Raw genomic sequence first — 20,242 nt, forward strand, 5'->3', positions numbered from 1 at the left:
TGGATCCCCTCTAAACGTGTTTCCATCCTTGTCTCGTGCATTGGAGACCCAGAGGCCCTGGAGAGACAGAGGATACTGCGCTGGGTGGTGTGCTTTGTCTGGGGAAGGACAGGACACGCTGATGTGTTGTCTGACCAAGACTACATGCACTGGAGGGGGTAATTCCTCACAAGGCAGTCAAGGTGCTGTTGTGAGAATGGGTGTTGAGTGTCTGAAAAACAACACATGTCCACCACAATCTCCTAGTGACATCTTGTGGGCTAAAATCGATGGGCAGTCTTTCTGGAAATCTGGAGGCTCTGTTGGCGACTTTAGCCTCATGGAAATTTGTTCAGCCTGCTTGCTTAAGGACAGATAGAGGGAGTGGGCAGCTGTCAGAAATAGGATCTTTCTTTTTTTCCAGCTCTGTTGCTTGTTGATCGTATGTACAGAAAGGATTCGAACCATCCTGTAAGTGGGGATAGATTTAGGTAGTTCAGCTTCCACTTCACCGCTGCCCCCTCCTCCTCAATCCATCAAGAAGACTCTAGACAAGAGGATGGGGAAGGAGGGCTGAAGGCCCAGGGGCATGCTGCTTAGAGGGCGGTTGAGTCCATAGTTCCCAGTCTCTGCCAGGTCAGTCTTTACACATGCCCTCTTCTCTGGTACTTCTTTGAATTTTGTTCTTTAAAAAAAAATGATAACTTTTTACAAGGGCTTAAGTCAGAAAAAGAGGCCCTGGATATCCAGGTGTCAGAAGTGCAGGGAAATGACCTGATGAAACTGCATATCTGCAGCATCTCTTGCATAATATAATATTTTCTAACAGAGAGGATGTAGATTTACCCCATCTGCTGAAGTCATGCAAAGAAATTATTTCATCCCAATCTGAGAAGGTGTGGAAAAATCAGCAATCTCTAGAGCAGATTTGTTCTCCAGATTAAAAACCTGCCAGGCCAGCAGGCTTGGTTCCCAAAGTAGCTAAATCTGTAACCTCGAGGCTGATGGGGGCTCTGTGGAACTGTGCAGCCTCCGTAGTTGGGACACAATTTGCTTTTCTGGCATTAAATATGTAGAAGATGCTGGCCCCCCTCTCAGACTCATGATTATTGTAGAACTTCAGAAGCTAGCATTTCGTTTGAGAGCTCTAATTTGTTAGGCCCTCTTCCTTCTTTTGAGAGCACAACGAAACACTAATAGAAATACTGATCGCTAGGAGAATTGTGTGGCCTGTTTAAGAAGAATGTAAAGAGGATGCAGAGTCCTGGGTGACCAGTTTATTAGAAAATTACTGCAGAAAGGATTAGAGAATGTCTTAAACTTCTTACAATATTTTGAGGAAATACGGTAAAACATGCTATTTGAGTGCAAAATAATCCCATAAAGGAATGATTTTTTTAAACCTCCCATTTATATAATGACATCTTGTATCCAGCTGCTCTTACCCATCTGGCAACTTAAAGATTTCCTTTTCGTTTCTTTGATATAGAAATTACCTGCCATTAGGTCTGCCACTGGGCCTGTTTAATTGGTATTAAAAGAAAGTGCCTCCTTTGCCAGATCTGATCTGGTTTCTGGCGGAAGCTGTGAGTGACCAGCCAATCTTTGCCCTGGAGCTGCAGAGAGAAGCCAATTACCTTACTATGTTCTCCAGAGGCTTTAGGGACTCAACTTATGAAAAGGATAACTAGCTTGTTGCTACTTCATGTGTGAAATTTTAATGAATTACTGGCAGTCTAATGGTTTTCTTTCTTTCTTTTTTTTTTGAAAAAACTAAACCCCAAAAAGCCTGTTTTAGCATTTTTTAACTAATAGCACTAACAAGAATTTTTGATTAGTCTGTCATTCTTGTTTATTGCAGTTGATGGATTTCTACTTTTTGTGGAAATGTTATTTATGCCCTCTGGGGGCTTTTCATTTTATAATTAAAGTGCTCTGCAAACCTTATAGGTATGCTCCAACTGAATGCTCCTGTGTACACACAAATCGTTTTAGTCCTTAAAGGTAATTACATCTGACAATAGGAAATTAGGAAATGCCAGAATGCTTATGTAAAAAAGGGAAATGTTTCTTGCGGGGGTGGGAGGCGGAGTTTTCATTCTAAAATATCAGATGCTTTACAATATTATAAGCTCTTTCCTTATAGACAGCAGGTATAAATCCTCAAGGGATAAACTAAGAGAAATTTGCTATTCATGCAAAGGAGAATAAAAATAAAAATAGATGCTAATCTTCATTTGTGATCCTTTTCTTGTTCTCCTACCTCCAGATTTTAGGGCATTATTTCTCCAGGGTTTGTTTGCAGCTGTCTTCTGTGTTACAATCGGTTATTCCGTAATCACCTCATGGGGGCTTCTCCGGAGACCCCATCCACTGCATTGCAGGGAATATTCTCCATTAATGCTGTGAGATTGCCATGGAGACAGATTGCCTGGTGTCAGGTCCTGCATAGTGCTGGGAATTTACAATCCCCAGACGTGTTTGTGAGCTGGACAGTGTAGTTACCAGGGACGCTTCTGGAAGTCATTTCCTCGGTCCTTTGAAGGGCAGCGGTGTTTGGGAAAACCTGTTCTTGGTTCCTGTCTGGGCAGGAGCTGTGCTCTCCCCCAGACACCCTCTGCTTTCGTTCCTGCGTGTTGCTGCTTTGTTCTTCTCGGCCTGAACGGCTGCTGCAAAAAATAATCCTGACTGCCTGACCTTTAGAATAAAAACTGGGATGGCTCGCTGTTTAGATGTAGATTTGTGGGGGACATGTTGATGCTTCAATTCAGAGGATTGTTCAAGGGAAACCAGAAAACCTGCTATAGGTTTCAAATATTGTTTTCATAATAATAAAAATAAACCCAAATATTGTTTCCATAATAATAAAAATAAACCCAAATATTGTTTCCATAATAATAAAAATAAACCCAAATATTGTTTCCATAATAATAAAAATAAACCCAAATATTGTTTTCATAATAATAAAAATAAACCCAAGTGGGAAGCAGCGGCATAGCACAGGAAGATCAGCTCCGTGCTTTGTGACCACCTAGAGGGGTGGGATAGGGAGAGTGGGAAGGGAGGGAGACGCAAGAGAGAAGAGATATGGGGATATATGTATATGTATAACTGATTCACTTTGTTATAAAGCAGAAACTAACACACCATTGTAAAGCAATTATACTCCAATAAAGATGTTAAAAATAAAAATAAATAAATAAACCCTAAAGGTACTCGTATGGCTGTATTGTATTTTTTGGGGGAACTGAGCTCTAACTGCCAAAGGTATTGTGAAGACCCCAGAAACACTGATCTCAGGATAAGTAAAAATGATATTTTATCTGCAAAACCTAAAAAGTTGACAATTCGTCAGGAAGAGGAGGGGATAAGAGATGGACTTTTGTGTTTTTTACATATACTATTTTAATTAATCTTTAGAACAGTGCTGTGTTAAAGGCATTGTTATTTCCTCGCCTTTGCAAAAAGCAAGAGGTTAAGCAGGAGATGGCTTGATAGTAGCTAGAGCTGTAGAAGGTGCAGGGTGGCTTAGTGTCCCGCTTTGGCACAGACCATGTTTATGCAGTGTCTGTTGGTCACTTTCAGGTGCCTCAGAGCAGCGTTGGCTAGCTTGTTGAACCTCTCTAAACTGGGACAACTCTGGAACTTCGTAATGCTATAACTTCTCAGTGGAAGAAGAGGGCAGCTTTAGGGGTTAGTCAAGCCTGTGACTTCTGGTTAGAGCAGGTCACCCACTGCTAGGCTGTGGGATTCATCCCTGACTCCGCCCACCCAGACAAATGGAAATACGCACTGGGCAACTCCTTAGCTCACCCCAACCTCACGATATCACTGCCTCTGTGGCCGTTTGGAAACAAAGAATGCAGGGAATCTGTCCTTTTGAGATGTTTTTGTATCTTACCTCTGGACTTGGGCTGAATTGGCCTGTGGACGGTATGACTATATTCTGGCTGGTTTCTGGTCTAGTGCAGTTAAGAATTTCATCTTCATTATGCTTTAGCTGGAAGATCGATTCATACTGCACTGGATTGCCCTGTTCACAAATTTCAGAAGCTAGGATTGAAAAATTAGAGATACAGTCATGATCCAAGTGGGGGAAGGACATTTACCAAAGTGTTAGTGGTGAAATTCTCTAGAGAAGGAACAGAGTTGGGAGGTAGAGGTGAAGGAGGGCTTTCAAGTTTTAGTATATACTCTATGGTTAAAAAAAGATATTTACATATATATTTTTATAATTTTATATATATATAATGTTTTGAAGCACACACACACACACACAAATCCTTAGGAACTAGAACACGGTACTGCTTTTATAGCCCATGGACATAGCAGGCTGTAGATAATATAGATCCTTTAATTGGGTGAAATCCGGTCTGCACGCTAAGGTTGTTGATGGAAGCTTCAAACCAGGAATTGGAACTGAATGAAATAATGATTTGGTTCAGATTCAATTCAAAGGCTACTCAGATATTCCGGTTTTGTTTCAGGTCAATAATTTTAGAAAAAGGCTTAGGTACAGTACAGTGTAGTTGAGCTTCCGAAGAAAAAAAGGTTGGCTCAGTTTTGTATTCAACAAAGTAATCATTTATTCCAGGCTTTGCTTCAAGTTGCTGCTTCAAATGGAACTGTGATACCAAGGTGAAATCATTGAGTGTTAATTTTATTTGAAGTGGAGGCCTATGGTACCGTTTTGTGATTATCAAGTGAGATAATGGAGTCTTAAGCAGCAAAGCTAACCCTTCACAAAGTGCTTTGTTTATATTGAGATAAATGTACACAATCAGTGTTCAGGTGGGTTTCTTGAGACTTGATATATACTGTTCATGAAGCCATGGATTAGGAGTTCAGCTCTTCTCTCATTTGTTTTTGGGTGTCTTTTTTTTTTTTTTTTTTTTTTTCCTGTGAGAAATTCCCTCTGGCTCAGGACAGTTTTCCTGGGGAATTTCCACAGAATGCATTTTACAGGCTGAGAACTGGGTGAGGCTTGGAACGTTGCAGACGCTCACTGATTGTAGCAAACTGAGTGTGAAACTGATGGTAAACATTGTGATGGAAAAGTATGTTTGGTTTTGGTTTGCTTTCCAAGAAGATATTTAAAAGACACAGTTGAGCCACATGGTTTTCATAGACTCCTTTTTATGCAGTCTGTCTTTGCAAGGTGGTTTTCTTGTTGGGGATAGCCGTGGGCCAGCTTGAGAACTTCACCTTTTCCCTCAACTTGCGTGGTCACATTTGGTACTACTTCCTTCGAAGGCTCCATAAATGCTCCTCTGCGGACCGAGAAGCGGTATGCAGAGTGTCTGCATGATATTCTAGATGGTCTGGTTTTTCTTTCCTGGGATTACCTGGTATCACAAGAAATTATTCTATTTGAACTCTCCAGTTGAGACAATTAATTCTGACTTCCTGGGGGAGAGGGTGGTAGTGGGATGTGTGTTTGTGCGATGTCCGTCAGAGTTCCCGGGTCCGGGGCTACCCTGACTTCCTGTTTCAGAGTCAGAGATTCTCAGAGTCTGAGGATTTGGGCCCTACGGTGTTGTATTAACAATGGCGAATTCGTTGCTTGATTTGGCTGTTTCTATTAATGAAACAGTAACCTAATTAATTGTAATTAGGATGCCTCAGAGGTCTGTTTCCCTTTGAATCAATCGCTAGAGAGAATATGATTCTAGTAAAGTCCTAGCATATTCCTCAACAAAGAAAATTGTATGCAAAATTTCTGGGTATCGCTGCGAAGTTGGAGAGCTTGTGTGGTTGATGGAACCAGTTTACTTCAGTGATGCATCACGAGGGAGGGAGTGTTATGTAGTCTACTTCTTCCTTAGACCCATTTTGGTCAATTCACTACGACCTTTCTTGTCAAGTAGAAAGAACACAAGCTATAACTCTCTGCAACAGTTCCTTATTGTGTCCTCTGTGTCTTTTTCACGGGAGTGACTATTTTTTGGAACTCTTCCTGGAGGGCTGCATGCTGAATTTCTTCAATCCCTAACTCCTCTCGGCTGTGCTTTGCAGGAGAAGCTGTGCCGGAGGATGAACAGATCAGTGCTAAGGACCAGAAGCCCCTGGAGCCCTGTGATAACACCCCCATTATAGACAACATTGTTCCTGTGGTTGCCGACATCTCTGCAGAGGAGAAGGAGAAGTATGATGAGGAGATCTCCAGTCTCTACCGACAACTGGATGATAAGGTCTGTAGTCAGAGATTATAGACCTCACACTGGTACAGAAACTAAAAGTAGCAGGTCCTAGATTTACCGGCTGGAAGCAGCTCAAGCCCCACGGAACTGATGTAGGGCTGCAGACTGATGTTTGTGCCTGTCTTCCTAGTATTTACCCTAGCTCTTCATTGGGCAGACAGACTCAGGGAACTGGATTCATGTGGAATGGAAACTTGATTGGAAAAGTGGAGTGTTGGCCTGGGTAGACAGAGTCTTCACACCTAGAAATTGGATGGGGCCTTATCACTGCATGAGAGTGGAGGCTGCGTGATCTTTCTTTAATTGTCCCTTGTTTTCTTCTCTGGGCCTGTCCATCACCTCTTGGAAATTCCAGCAGTGTCCCAGCTATAGAGGCAAAGGTGGTAGCTCCCAAAGCTCCCAAAGCTCAGGTGTGTACTTTAATCACGTAGCTCTAAGACCCTGGAATGAAGAGCCAGTAGTAGGCTCAGTAAGGCTGTTTTCAGGGGCATCCTCTTGTACGAAGTCGTTTGGACATGCTGGGATGTCTAATTTCATGGCAAGCTTTTGGGACTCAAAGAACCATGTCAGTGCACAAATTGGAATAAAGGAAAAGAGATCTTGGAGAACACTGTATCATTCGTTCCCAAAGAAGGTCGGGTTAGGAATCCCAGAGGCAAAGGAAATTAAATTGATGTTTCACGTGATCTTGGCATATTGCCCTTGGAATATCTAAATCCTTTCAGTTCATTTCGCCAAGGTTGCTGATATTTTTGGTCTGATTTAATCTTTTCTGCTGTGGTTCAGCTCAGAGTGCTTGGGGACACCTCTGGCTTGGATGAAGCAGCTTTGTTATGTTAACGTTGTCATTAATCTTACAGGCCTGTCTCTTCGGAGTAAAGCTCAGTCTGGTATCACCTTCACAAGGGAAATGTGACTGGTTGCCATAAGGAAGCTGGTTCTCTTTGTGCCCATGACTCTGGGGGTTTGCATTACAACTGCAGTGTTCAACTGGGGTCGCCCTACCCTTTGGGTAACATTTAATAAGATATTCACACCGTGAGAGCTGCGTTAATTACTCTTTAGGCACTAGACATAGTTACCCTTCCATTTCTACCCAGGTGTTTTATGTAAAACCTCAAACAAAATGAGAGAAAAGGGAGATCAGTAAGTTAGTGAATAGTGTCTGTGGATTTCTCGATTTCTCCAAAGAAATGCTATTGTTTAATAGCATTTAGAATTGATGGTTCATTTTTAGTATCCCCAAAGAATCCTGGATGCGGGGTGATAACCTGATTCTGCTCTCTATTCTCTATGAATAGAAGCCCGCAGTGATTGGAATTGGTATCTTTTACCTTCGCAGCATGAGGATTTCTCTTTGCTCTGAGGGAGACTTTAGAGTCTTGAATCCAGCTCCTGAAGTGTAGGAAATTCCAGGCCTCGGCAGTTCTCAGTTGGTAGCTGGCAGAGGTGACCTTAGAGCCTCTGCCTCCTAATGACCAACCTAGGACATTTTCTGTTATATCATTTTCCTTTAGCGTGTGTTTTGAAAGCCCTGTTAAGCACACATTTTGAGATTAGCATGTGTGGTCCATCACAGGGTGATGCTGAGAGATCTGGGAGAGGACTGAGCCCCAGAGCCTCAGCCTGGGGAGGGGGGCACCAAAGCTAGTGGTTTGACCTTCGTATCTCTACCCATGGATGACCTGATTATGACTTGTCAGCTGTCATTCTTATTTGTCCTCCTCTTAAAGGTTCTAGGAGCTATTTCATGCTTCTGATGAGGTAGGTGGTGTGATACTCTTGAGAATGCATGAGTCGGGACAGGGCACCTTCATAGATTATTAGGGGCAGCGCTGAAAGTGTCTAAGTCTAGATGAGAGGCTAGCCCAGGGTGGTTAGATGACTTACATCAGCTGTAGGTGGCAGAGCTGCAGTGAGATTACACATCTTCTGACTCCCAGTCCAGTGCTCATCCCATTTTGGCCTTAGCCCTTGAAATGAGGAACTTTTCAGCCCTGATGAATTTGTCTAGAATGCGGTGGGAGAAAGACTATGTGGTCTCCTCCCCGCTGCCCGCTCTGTCCCTCCGTGCTGCCCCTCCAGGGGGCTAAGGACAGGTGCTCTTCCAGGGCAGCTCTGTGTGATGGAAAAGCATGCACTTTATTATTTTTTTTTAATACTTAATTTTTTTTTTTTTTTACAGAAGTATAGCTGATTTACAGTGTAGTGCCAATCTCTGCTGTACAGCAAAGTGACTCAGTTATACACGTATAGACATTCTTTTTTTTATATCCTTTTCCATTATGGTTTATCACAGGATATTGAATATAGTTCCCTGTGCTATACAGTAGGACCTTGTTGTTTATCCATCCTATATATAATAGTTTACATCTGCTAACCCAAACTCCCAGTCCTTCCCCCACCCCCGCCTTGGCAACCACAAGTCTGTTCTCTATGTCTGTGAGTCTATTTCTGTTTTGTAGATAGGTTCATTTGTGCCATATTTTAGATTCTACATACAAGTGATATCACATGCTATTTGTTTTTCTCTTTCTGACTGACTTCACTTAGTATGATAATCTCTAGTTGCATCCACGTTGCTGCAAATGGCATTATTTCATTCTTTTTATGGCTGAGTAGTATTCCACTGTATATATACGTACCACATCTTCTTTATCCATTCATCTGTCAATGGACATTTAGGTTGTTTCCAAAAAGCATGTACTTTAGAGTCAGACCTGTGAGTTAACAATGCTGGGTGGGACCTGGGCCGATGACCCACCTGCTGAAGATGTTTTTCTCATCTGCAACGTGGAGTTCGCATCTGTTACTTTAAAAGGTTTCATTGGGGAGTAAAAGTTTCTAAGACGTAGCAGATGCTCAATAAGTATTGGTTTCTTTCTTTCTTTTCTGTCTTCTCCCTTTGTTTGCTTAAGGGAGAAGCCACATTTTATGTGGTATCAGAGTGGTGGTGGTGCAGAGGTGGGCTGAGAGCAGAGTTGTAAGATAGGCAGCTCGGCACTGGCACTGTCTCTCTTATTCCCCATCACCTCTCCAGAGCTTCTGTACTGTTGGAGTTGTAAGAGAGGAATTAAGTGTAAGTAAAAGTAGAAGTTGAACTTCATTTCACTGATAACCATTGCAACAAAAACATCTTTATAATTAAAGGTGACCAGTGACCTGTTGACGGCTCACTTATTTCATTTCAAATACCAGAATATTTTTTGAAAGATACCTGGAAACCCGTTATCCATAGACCAGGTCTTAACAGTTGGCATCAGAGTGAGCCTGTGTAAACATGTTCTAAGAGATGCACTTGAATGTACAGATATAGACTGCACAGCACATCTTACTCTGAAAGTTTTGAAAATTAAAAAAAAAATCACAGTAGACTATGCTAATTCCTTAGAGAAATTGCCTTAAGAAAGGGTAAGTGTAGTTTTGGAAATGTCTCTGATATAAGTGATTCGTGTCCTTATAACGTAATCCTTGTTCTTCATCCTTCCCAGATGGGCTAAGGGCCCTTAGTTTCTCACGGTACCTCAGAAATCACTGCATCGCAGCCCTTCACCTGTCAGGAGCAAGCCTGCCTCTCAGGCTTTGGAATGAACACAGTATAAGAACAAAGCACTTGCGCTACTGTTTTGCTTCTCTTGTGATTTATATCACTTGTAGCTGTTGTTCATATTGTCCCAGGGGAAGAGATGGTAGCTCCCCCATGTTAAACTTCTTGAGTCTTTTATGTTAAGATGTTTAATATTTATGTGCGGAGGAACATAAGCACAAAATTGTTCCTGGTAAATGACATTCTAAGTTTATAAAGTAGAAGAGAAAATATGCCCGACATATAGTCTTCTCACTGTGGAAGTACCATTTTTGGGGGGAGGTTTCACTCTGTTATAACTTCCCTAATTCTCCTGCCAGAAATCTGACTTGAAGTATTTTTTAGAAGCATTAAAGAATTTTAAATTGTAAAACAATTTTCAGAACTTCAGAGTAAGATGTGCTGTACGGTCTATATCTGTACATTCAAGTGCATCTCTTAGAACATGTTTACACAGGCTTGATGCCAGCTATTAAGATCTAGTCCGTGGATAATAGGTTTCCGAGCACTTTTCGGAAAATATTCTGGTATTTCAATTTTCTTATACATAAAATAGGTGAGTTGGTGTAAAAAGTTCAGTAGAAACAGGATCTCCCCGAGCAGAGAAATAAGCCCCAAAGATGTTCTACACAAAGGAAAAGGAGATGCAGATCTCATAATATTGGTGTTAGAATTTTCTTGCTCCATGGAAAGCATCAAGTTGTGATTTAATAGATTTTTACATTTAATCTGATTTAAATGGATGCACAGACATGAACAAACAGGCAGGAAAATATCCCGTGGGAAACTGAGGTTCTGCCACCTAGGCCCTTGAGTTTACCCTCTTACCTCGCCCCCGCCCCCCCGGAAAAGGCACAAAGCACAGTGCAGGTTTCTTATGGGCTGGACGTGGAAACACCTGGGCAGCTCCTGGCACAAGGACGGACACAGTAACACTGAACTGGACCCGACTCTGCTTGGGGTTTAGACCCCAGAAGCGTCACCACAGAGGATTTTCTCCTGTTCCTAAGGGAGAGGCACATGTGAAGACAAGCTGTCTTCACAGGCTGTGCTTCACAATTTCGTTGGAACTCATGAAAATCTTCGTAACCAAGACCGAGTCTCACGCGGTTAGGCGCCGTCTGCCTGCTGCTTTCTGCACTGGGTGGACCGCGTCTAGGGAGGGGAGAGACAGAGATGCCTGCACGGGGCCGCAAGAGGCGGCAGCTCTGGCTTTTGTGGCAGCAACACCGAGTGGCAGAAGTTGAGAGTGAGAAGAGTGAACTTGCCTGTGGGGAGATCCTTTCCCACTTCAATGACAGGCCAGAAAGGAAGCAATCACGTTTCTGCACACCAGCTTCCTTGAGGTTTTTTCAGACTGGTAAGAAAATTAGCTCCTAATCAAAGGGAGCTCTGTCATGCCAAAGATTAATTCTCTAGTAAATGTTTTCCAGTTTCTCCAAGTAAGAGGTTTGAAGTGGAAATACTGGTCTCTTCTATCTATCAAATGGCAGTGTTCCCGGTCACAGATGTGTTTAACAAGATTTGGGACATGTATGTATTACAGTGCAGGTGGTTAGAAACTCACTCCCTTATTTTTTGAGCTAGGAATTCACTGTTAACATCTTTAAGCTGGAGGGATAGCTCCAAAGTTCCTTTCGGTTCCCAAGCCCTTCATCGCCGATTTCTGGATGAGCAGGAATTGAGCTGAATGTGTAGGATATTGTATTTCCCAGAATATCCAGATGTTTCATTGGCTAAGCAAGGTGGGCAAAGTGGTATTTTAACCAGTCTCTCTTCTGCGGGGAAGCACCACACCATTTCCTTCATCTTATCAGCCAGCTTATAGCTGGCATCCTGGTATCCGACGGTCATCTGTTGAGAAACCAGGATAGCAAAAATGACATAACTAACCACAAAAAATTAAATATGATATTTCGTTTCAGGATGATGAAATTAACCAGCAGAGCCAGCTGGCTGAAAAGCTAAAGCAACAGATGTTGGATCAGGATGAGGTAAAGAATGCAATAAAAAAATTTTTTTACAAAGTTCTTTTATGACTCTGTTGTTGATGTTTGTTCCAGAAATTTAATTCGCAAAGAGTTTTTTAAAATCACTGCATCATGTGAAAATTTCTTGGAAGATTTCCTTTCAGTGCCTGCTGAAAGCTGGTTTTAGGGGAATTTAGAAAATAAATGTGACTTCCTAGAACTCTAGGGTTTTGAGAGTGCGTAGCTGGCTGCTACACAGTCTGTGAAGGGTAGAAATAGAGGAGCTTGGAGGTCGGGCAAGGATGATCCTGTTTCCTCATACTTAGGGCCCAGCACTCCTGGTCTGTGCCACTTCCGCCTCTTCGGCTTTGCAAATCAGACAGCTCAGGTCTTTGATCTACACCATGTTCTTGTGCTGTCTTGTAGGAAAAAAAAAACACCCCCAAAACAAAAGTAGAAGGTAGAGGAGAGGAAAGCAAAGAAGATAGGGGTCCAAGTGCTGCGTTAGTATATATGTGATACGGTAACGAGGAGGCAAATTTTTTTCAGTCTCTTCCTGGATGGCGTTCAATTCTCCAGTAAATGTCTCTATTGTATTGTGTTTTGCCAAGTACTTTACAAATAGGAACCTAAGCAAAGAACAGATAGCCAATGTATCAAACACAGATGATTTGTAATTCTCTTACTGAGGACATCTAAGTATGTTTTCTCTTTTGTGCTTTAGGGTGCTTTCTGCTTTGTTGCTAAAATGCTGTGAGTTGGATCATATGATGCAATTATAGCAAGTGGCTTAAGTTCATGGCCCCAGTCCCAGCCCTCTCGTAGACATAACTCTCTCTCTAACGATCTTTTTCTCTTCCTCTTTGTTGCCCTTCATCTCTCCAGGACAATGATTATGCCCTCTGCCCAAGCACTTCCCTTGGCAGGAACCATATTTAACCGATTCCCCTTTTAACTAGAGTTGAGTCTTCCATTTGCTTTGTGTTTCCTGCCCCCTTCCTCCCATTCTGTTGCTTTTCATCTGCAACTTGGTACAACTGCCTGTGATAACCTTTCCTTTTTTTGTTACAGTTAAAACTCTTAATGTTTTTTTCTATACTATCAAGGCAATATCTGTTCATTACAGGAAAATCAGAAAATACAGTAAGCACAAAAATAATGAAAGTATCCATAAGCTCAATCATTCGCTTTTAACTAGTGTTAATGTTTGGGGTATATACTTCTATAATCCATGATGAATATTAAGAAAAATTAGTGACTGCCCTTTTATACTGTTTTGGTTGACTCTGAAATCGACCTGTTTACAATGTGAAATAATGATAATAGTAAAAAGCCATGTAAATATTATTATAGTCCTTGGAAATTATTCCTCCTTGTCCTCTGTTCAACTTGTGGAATAGCCAGCCAGCTACAAAGTGTGGTGATTTTTGATGTGTAATCAATTCTTGGAGTTAAGCCTATGTAGCTTTAAATAAGAAAGAAAGAAAGAGAAACAGATTTTCAAAACAACATGCTATTTTTTCATTTAGCATCTGGATATATAGTAGCATGTCTAGTTACCCTCAGCTTTTCAACTTATTTTCTTTTATCTGTTTTTTTAAAAAATTACTTTGTTTTGGATAGAGCACAGAGCATAAACTTTTGAACATTCGATTCACCAGTTCCACGCCATCTAATTTCCCCAGCTTTTAGCTTCCACAAGAAGAGACTATGAGAAGATTCAGGAGGAGCTGACACGTCTCCAGATTGAAAATGAGGCAGCCAAAGACGAGGTGAAAGAAGTTCTCCAGGCCCTGGAGGAGCTGGCTGTCAATTACGACCAGAAGTCACAGGAAGTGGAGGACAAGACCAGGGCCAATGAGCAGCTGACAGATGAGCTGGCCCAGAAAACGGTTGGAGCATTTGTGTGTAGGGGGCAGGACTTCCTCAGCAGCCAATCGTGTACTTGTATTAATGTTTGCTGACAGACACTGTATAGCAAGGCAGTTGGCTGAGTGCTTTTTCAGTGTTAGGCATAGATGCATTCTTTGAAATCCTCCAATTATTGAAATACTTTGTGTAAGTGACTTGTCCATTCCCCCCGGAACTGCATGTCAGAACTGTTTTATATCTAGGGGATTTGTAACACCAGCAGGGATGCCCTGTAGGATAGTTAAGAGAGCGCCGACTTTGGAGCCAGAAAAATCCTAGCTAAAAATTTGACTTTACAACTATTCGGCCTTCGTCAAGACATTGAAACTTGAGTGTTCGTTTCCTTATCTGTAAAAATGGTGATAATAACATGTTCCTTTCAGGGCGCGAGAATTAGTGACAGTTTACATAAAGCACTTAGCACGGACCTGTGCATATGCTACAGTCTTAGCAAATAGTCTCAAAATATTATGTGAACAGGGGAGAGTGGGTGACCTGTGGAAGGTCTGGGTTTCACTCTCCTTGTTTACACCCTTTCCCCGGAGCTTCTTGTCCTCGCCTAGGACCAAGCTGTCCTGGTTTGTCTGTTGTCCTGTTTTCAGCCAGTGTTTCAGTCTCTAATTTTCAGATTCTCCCAGCGAAAGATGCTGCAGGTTCTGCTCAGTGAGCTAGTGGCAGAGGGCCAGTGAACATTTGGTGAGGTGGCTGGTGGTGGATATGTCCATTTTGTCTTCTTCTACTCGGAAGATGGGTGGTGGGAAGCCGAGTGGCTGTAACTGGCTGCCCTTGGCACTTCGGCCTGACGGCCTGGTGTCATGGGATTGTGCCCGGCCTGCTTTGTGGAAGACGGCCAGTCCTCCCAGGCAAGGGGAAGTGGCAGATGGTGCAGGAAAGCTCTGATCTGCTGACCGTAGAGCTGATAGAAAATACTCCTTACTCCATACATTCAGCTGCGCGAAGGCAGACTTTTTAATGTTTCCCAAGATGGAAACTACTGCTTCTGTGGATTTTAAAAACAAAATGAAATAAGCAGTGGCAATGCCAAAATAAAAACAAAAACAAGAACCAGAGAAACAAACCAGAAGTCACAGTAGGAAAGAAGGAGACTTTGATTTTCTCTGCTTACTGTTTTCTGCAAGATTCTTTAACTAGTCCTTGGTATTATTTGCTTCCCGAAACAATGAAATGTTTTCCATGATACAAGTTTTATTTTCTGTCAAACCAAAGTACTGCTAGACTGGTTTACAGTGCTATTTTTAGTCGTATCATTAAAAGTCCTCTAGTAAAAATGCTCTAGTAAAATAGCTGCATATGGAAGAATTACATAAATGTCTTTGCATTAACCTCTACAACTCCATAATTTAGGGAAATTATTTTCTTTGTTGGCTGAGTTAGTACCAAGACACCAAAAGGTGGCTATTCTGTTGATGTTGAGAGTTTGTTAATTAAAAATATATACATTTGGGTAACATACATGAAGGATGGGAAAGGTGGATTTGTTCATGTTTGGCAGTAAAATGGAGCATCTGCTATATATTAAGAAGCCATCTCCAGTTGAACCAGACCAATTTTGAAACGAGGTGAAGTGTTCAATTCAGCTTCACCGTGAAGATTAAAAGACTTTTTCTAGGTTGTTTTCGAGACTCCCTAATGTCCCTTTGCGCCTTCCAGACCCATCTATTTTGAAGCCAGATGGGAATTTGGAAGTGGTCCCAGGGAGCAGGTTTGTTTGGAAGTGGAGGTGGGAATGCTTGCAGGTACGTTTAGACCCTGGAGAATGTGGACTGAAACAGAACATTTGGTAGGTAGGACGATATAATTACACATAATAAACGTAAGGATTCCTTTTGGGCTTTATTTATTTTTAATAACTTATTTTTAATAACTTATTTAATAACTGACCTGGAAATTGTTGTCTGATATGCAGACAAATGACATATCAGGCCAAGACAAATTCCTTTTCTTATCAGAGAATGCAGTGCTATACTATAGTCTGACTTAAAAGGACCCTTGTGTTGAAATCACATGAAATGATAAAAGAACTCTATCCTACATTATGTTGTTATTCTTTGCAATGCCATGTGTATGAAATTGATGAGTGACCCTTTTAATTTGTTGTTAAAATGTGTTTTGCAGACTACATTGACAACCACACAAAGAGAGCTGAGCCAGCTGCAAGAGCTTAGCAATCACCAGAAAAAGAGGGCCACCGAGATCCTGAATTTGCTGCTGAAGGATCTGGGGGAGATAGGAGGAATTATTGGCACCAATGATGTGAAGACTGTAAGCCAGCCTTTCTCTTATCCTCTCTACCTGCTCTTATAATGGCATGATTCTAAGCAAGCAGGGGCTGTGTTTTATTCTCCTAAGTATCCAGTGCTTAGCACAGTGTTTTGCATCTGCTATGTGCTTGATAATATTTGAATGAATGAATGCAGTGCTGCTTGAATTACTAAGTAAATGATTGGTTAAGGAGGAGAAAAAAATTTACCTTTCAGTTATAGGAAATGTCCTCAAATCTTGGTTGGCCTTATGTAAGTTGGCTTATTCCTCAAAATTGCATACCAGTGTCACAGAGGTTTGGAACTGGATACGTTAAGCAAAAGTTCTACCCTCAGAAACGTTTCTTCTTTTCTATGAGAATCCAACAGAGTGAAAATCGCCAACCAATCAGTATGAATTAGGAGAGCTTTCAGCTGGAAGTAATAGGATTCTAACAGTGGCTTAAAAAAATAAAGCCACATTTAATTATTCACAGTATGAGAAGTCTAGAATCTTGTTATTCAGGTTGTGATCTGCATTCACCTGGGAACTTGTTTGAGCTATAGACTCTCAGGCCCACCTCAGACCTACTGAATTAGAATTTTCATTTTAACAAGATTCTCCAGGTCATTCTTATGCTTCTTGAAGTTTTAGAAGCAAAATTTGTTGCAGTGTCTCAACAATGTCAGGCATCCAGCCCTTTTCTTTATTTTCTTTCTGCTTTCCTCAGCCTATTGCCTTTTCACATCTGTAGATTTTTATCTCAAGGTAGCAAGATAGCTTCTATAGCACCAATCGTCACATCCCCACACAACCACATCCAAGGCAGGATGGGCTGCAAAGGCAGCCAGCTTTCATCCAGGAGGGAACTATAATCCCAGAAATCCCCAATAGACATCCCCTTATACTTTATAAAGGCCAGAATTGGGTCACACAGTCACCCCAAACTTCAAGGGAAGCTGGGAAAGCAAAGAGAAATAGTTATTACTATAATGGGCTTAAACTAACCATGATTAACCCCTTGGGTGGTGCACATTGGTGTCACTGATAGCAAGGATGTAAGGGAGATGGGGAGAAAGAGGGTGGTATAACGTTGTCTATGAGTTAGGAATAGAGAGAAAAGAGAATAAACGACGTTATCATCTAAGAACAATTAACAATTTGCCACAATATAGAGAGGACGTTGGAAAATAAGATAGTGACATTAAACAAAATAGCTTTATTGAGGTATAATTGATATAAAGTAAGCTGCACATATTTAAAGTATACAGTTTGAGAAGTTTTGACATATGTATACACTCATGAAACCATCCCCACAGTAAGATAATGAGGATGTCTGCCACCTCCAGAAGTGTGTAGGGCTATTTCTGGTCTCCCTAGTCTATTTCAGTGATCTAATCTTTATGCCAGTACCACACTGTTTTGATTACCATAGCTTTATATGAACTCAGCCCCTTCTGTGGAGTAGCCACTGTTTAAACGTGTGTGGATTTTAACAAGCCAGGGAATAGTGTTATAGTATTCAACTTCCTCACAGGTCCCTAAAACCAAATTCTTGGAGTTTAGCCCTTCAGCCTTTAAAAGGCCAAATTCTACATCAGTCTGCTTTGTGGGAACACTCAGGTTTTGAGTTGAGATTGTTAAATACTAGAGAAGCCTCCCCAAATTACTTTCGTTTATTGACATTTCTGGGAAACATTGAAAGTCCTCCTTTGATGATATAACAGGTCTAGGTTTAGAGTATATGACTTCTTGTAAACCCAGTCATTCTTTCATGGAACCTCTATTGTAACTGAATATTTCATGAATCTTTGCAAATGAATCTAATTTTAGCGTAGAATTCTCAGGTACTATAAGATTAATCCTTTCCAGTTTGGTGATTTTATATTTGAGGATTTATTTTTAGAAGCATATGTTGGTGTTGAGCTATAAACTTCTGAGGTTGGGGTGATTAAATGGCCCTTGCAATATGAAGGTGCAGTTGATTTATGGGAAGTTGGCGCCTGCTGCTGATAATGATAAAGGAAGATATTTTTATGCTAAGTTCTAAAATAGAGCTGATGAAAAATGCTAATGAAATCAAGGAGTGTCTGGGTGCTTTGGAATTAAAAAAAAGAGTCCTTACCTTTGGGATATGAAGTATGATTGAGATTATTTTTAAATACTTTCAATGTTTTTAAGTTATTTTTGGATTCCAGAAATTGGATGCCCTAGTTAATTTCATTGATAACTAATTTCATTGGTAACTTTCACTTATATAGCATCATATTCTTAATCATTCTGTTTTTTTCTTTTCTTACAATTATGATTTAATCATTAGGGCAATGAAAGCTAAAGGGGAGGAATTATGTGACTTTGGGCAAGTTACTTTACTTCTCTGGGTTTCATTTTCCTAATTTGTAAAATGACAAGATGAGAGCAGATTATCTTGAAGGTTGTCAGCTCAGGAATTGCATGAGTTATGTGTATATTTCTTAGATCTATCATTGTGGGTACAGATACTTTTCTTACTGATTATGAGTATTCAACTGATATAATTCTTTTGATCTAAAAAACGAGACCGAGGAAATCTTTTTCGGTGATCTTGTATTTTTATTCCTAAAATGTTGTTCAGTCCCCACAAGGTCCCTCCTGATAGTGCTCTGGGGTGAGAGGGAAAGATAGGTGTTGGAGTCTCCCTCAGTCCTCAGTTCCAGGATATGACAGGCCTAAACAACAAGGAAACAGAAGAACCCGTGTTTCTCCAGCTCAATCACATGTGGAAACATTTTCAGAGCCCAGGCAATACTTGAAGTCAACAAAACAAGATGAGAGCAGCAAATGACAAGATGAGCCTAGTGTTGACTTTATTCAGGTTTATTAGCGAGCCTCCCCTTCCTTTCATGTTCCGATGTCACTGGTCTTTCTTTAAAACGAAGATTTCCAGATTCCTAGCCACAAGCAGAATAGCAGGTTGAGGTAGAGTAAATGAGATGGATTGGATTAGCTGCCTAATTTTCTTTCGACCTCAGGTCTGGCTGAGGTGGAGGTGAAGAAGTTCAAGCAGGTGACACAGACCCTGGGCCCCGGCTCCATCAGGAACCTGACTATGGGTGGACCAGAGATGCAGATAAAACTGCTCCAGATCCCGGGTCTGAAGTCAGTCCTCATCACCGACAGCTCCCTTTCCATCAACTTCTTCAACACAGCCTGGAGTCTGCTGGGTCTGGGGTCTGAGGTCCAGTCCCCAGCCAGAAGGGTGACTGGGGTCCCCACCCCGAGGAGGGCTTGCTTCTTCAGTCCCCTCTTGCCCCTCAAGCTCTTGGAAGCAACTGTATCATACCTTAGCTCTGTACTGCACTTATAAATAAACCTGACAATTCTGGGCGTTTTTTTAAAAAGGATTTTTACCCCCCCAAATTTTTATTTATTTATTTATTTATGGCTGTGCTGGGTCTTCGTTTCTGTGCGAGGGCTTTCTCCAGTTGTGGCGAGCAGGTGCCACTGTTCATCGCGGTACGCGGGCCTCTCACTATCGCGGCCTCTCTTGTTGCGGAGCACAGGCTCCAGACGCGCAGGCTCAGTAGTTGTGGCTCACGGGCCCAGTTGCTCCGCGGCATGTGGGATCTTCCCAGACCAGGGCTCGAACCCGTGTCCCCTGCATTGGCAGGCAGATTCTCAACCACTGCGCCACCAGGGAAGCCCTAAAAAGGAATTTTTAAAGTCCCATTTTGACTTTGAGGTCTTAGAATGTGAACAGCCACCTCACTTACCTCCTACTTGACCTGGAAATGGCACCTTGCTCAGCTGCTCCATGCTCTCGAGTCATGGGGTGGGCGTGGGGGGTGACTCCTTCCATACAGGCAAGATGGAAGGAGAGGCAGCCTCTTCTGCTGGATTAGTCATCCATACTGGATCGCACAGCCCAGTACGTACATTGGAGTCATTGTCAGACCCAGGGGAGAGGTATGAAGTAATAGTGCAGCAGCAAACTCTGATTCTTCTTTTTGAAATAACAGTATATACTGGAATTACTGAAAACTCTGAACTAAACATGACTAAATATATGAACTCATAAGTGGTAAGAAACCTTAGAGTTAAAACCATTTGTTTGGAGTATTGTTTTTTTCCATCAGGTGTGGATTCAACATCTCCTTTTAGACCTCCTAGGACAAGTGTAGGCTTCAGAAGTTATGGTTCTGGTTTGGGGGAAGAAATATCCAGCTGTCACTTCGGAGGAAGCCCATTATTGTACATTTTCTTCACTCTTCCCCGATTCACATGGGACCTGGGCATAGCATACAAAGTGTCCTCATCTAAGGAGAGCCTTACAGGAGGAGATGTTTGTTCCCTTC

At 41.7% G+C, this 20,242-nt stretch overlaps 1 protein-coding gene across 2 annotated transcripts in view; it reads left to right on the forward strand.

The window, feature by feature from the left end:
* The window catches only part of KIF5C (kinesin family member 5C), a 173,450-nt gene that overhangs the window by 112,295 nt on the left and 40,913 nt on the right, over window positions 1–20,242 (forward strand). For both annotated transcript variants that reach the window (XM_082464974.1, XM_082464975.1), the window contains exons 12-15: window positions 5,995–6,170; window positions 11,691–11,759; window positions 13,421–13,627; window positions 15,783–15,929. In XM_082464974.1, the coding sequence (XP_082321100.1) occupies window positions 5,995–6,170; window positions 11,691–11,759; window positions 13,421–13,627; window positions 15,783–15,929 (599 nt within the window). The remainder of the gene's footprint in view (window positions 1–5,994; window positions 6,171–11,690; window positions 11,760–13,420; window positions 13,628–15,782; window positions 15,930–20,242) is intronic.

The sequence above is a fragment of the Balaenoptera physalus genome (assembly GCF_965194825.1).
Source record: "Balaenoptera physalus genome assembly, chromosome: 6".
NCBI lineage: Eukaryota > Metazoa > Chordata > Mammalia > Artiodactyla > Balaenopteridae > Balaenoptera > Balaenoptera physalus.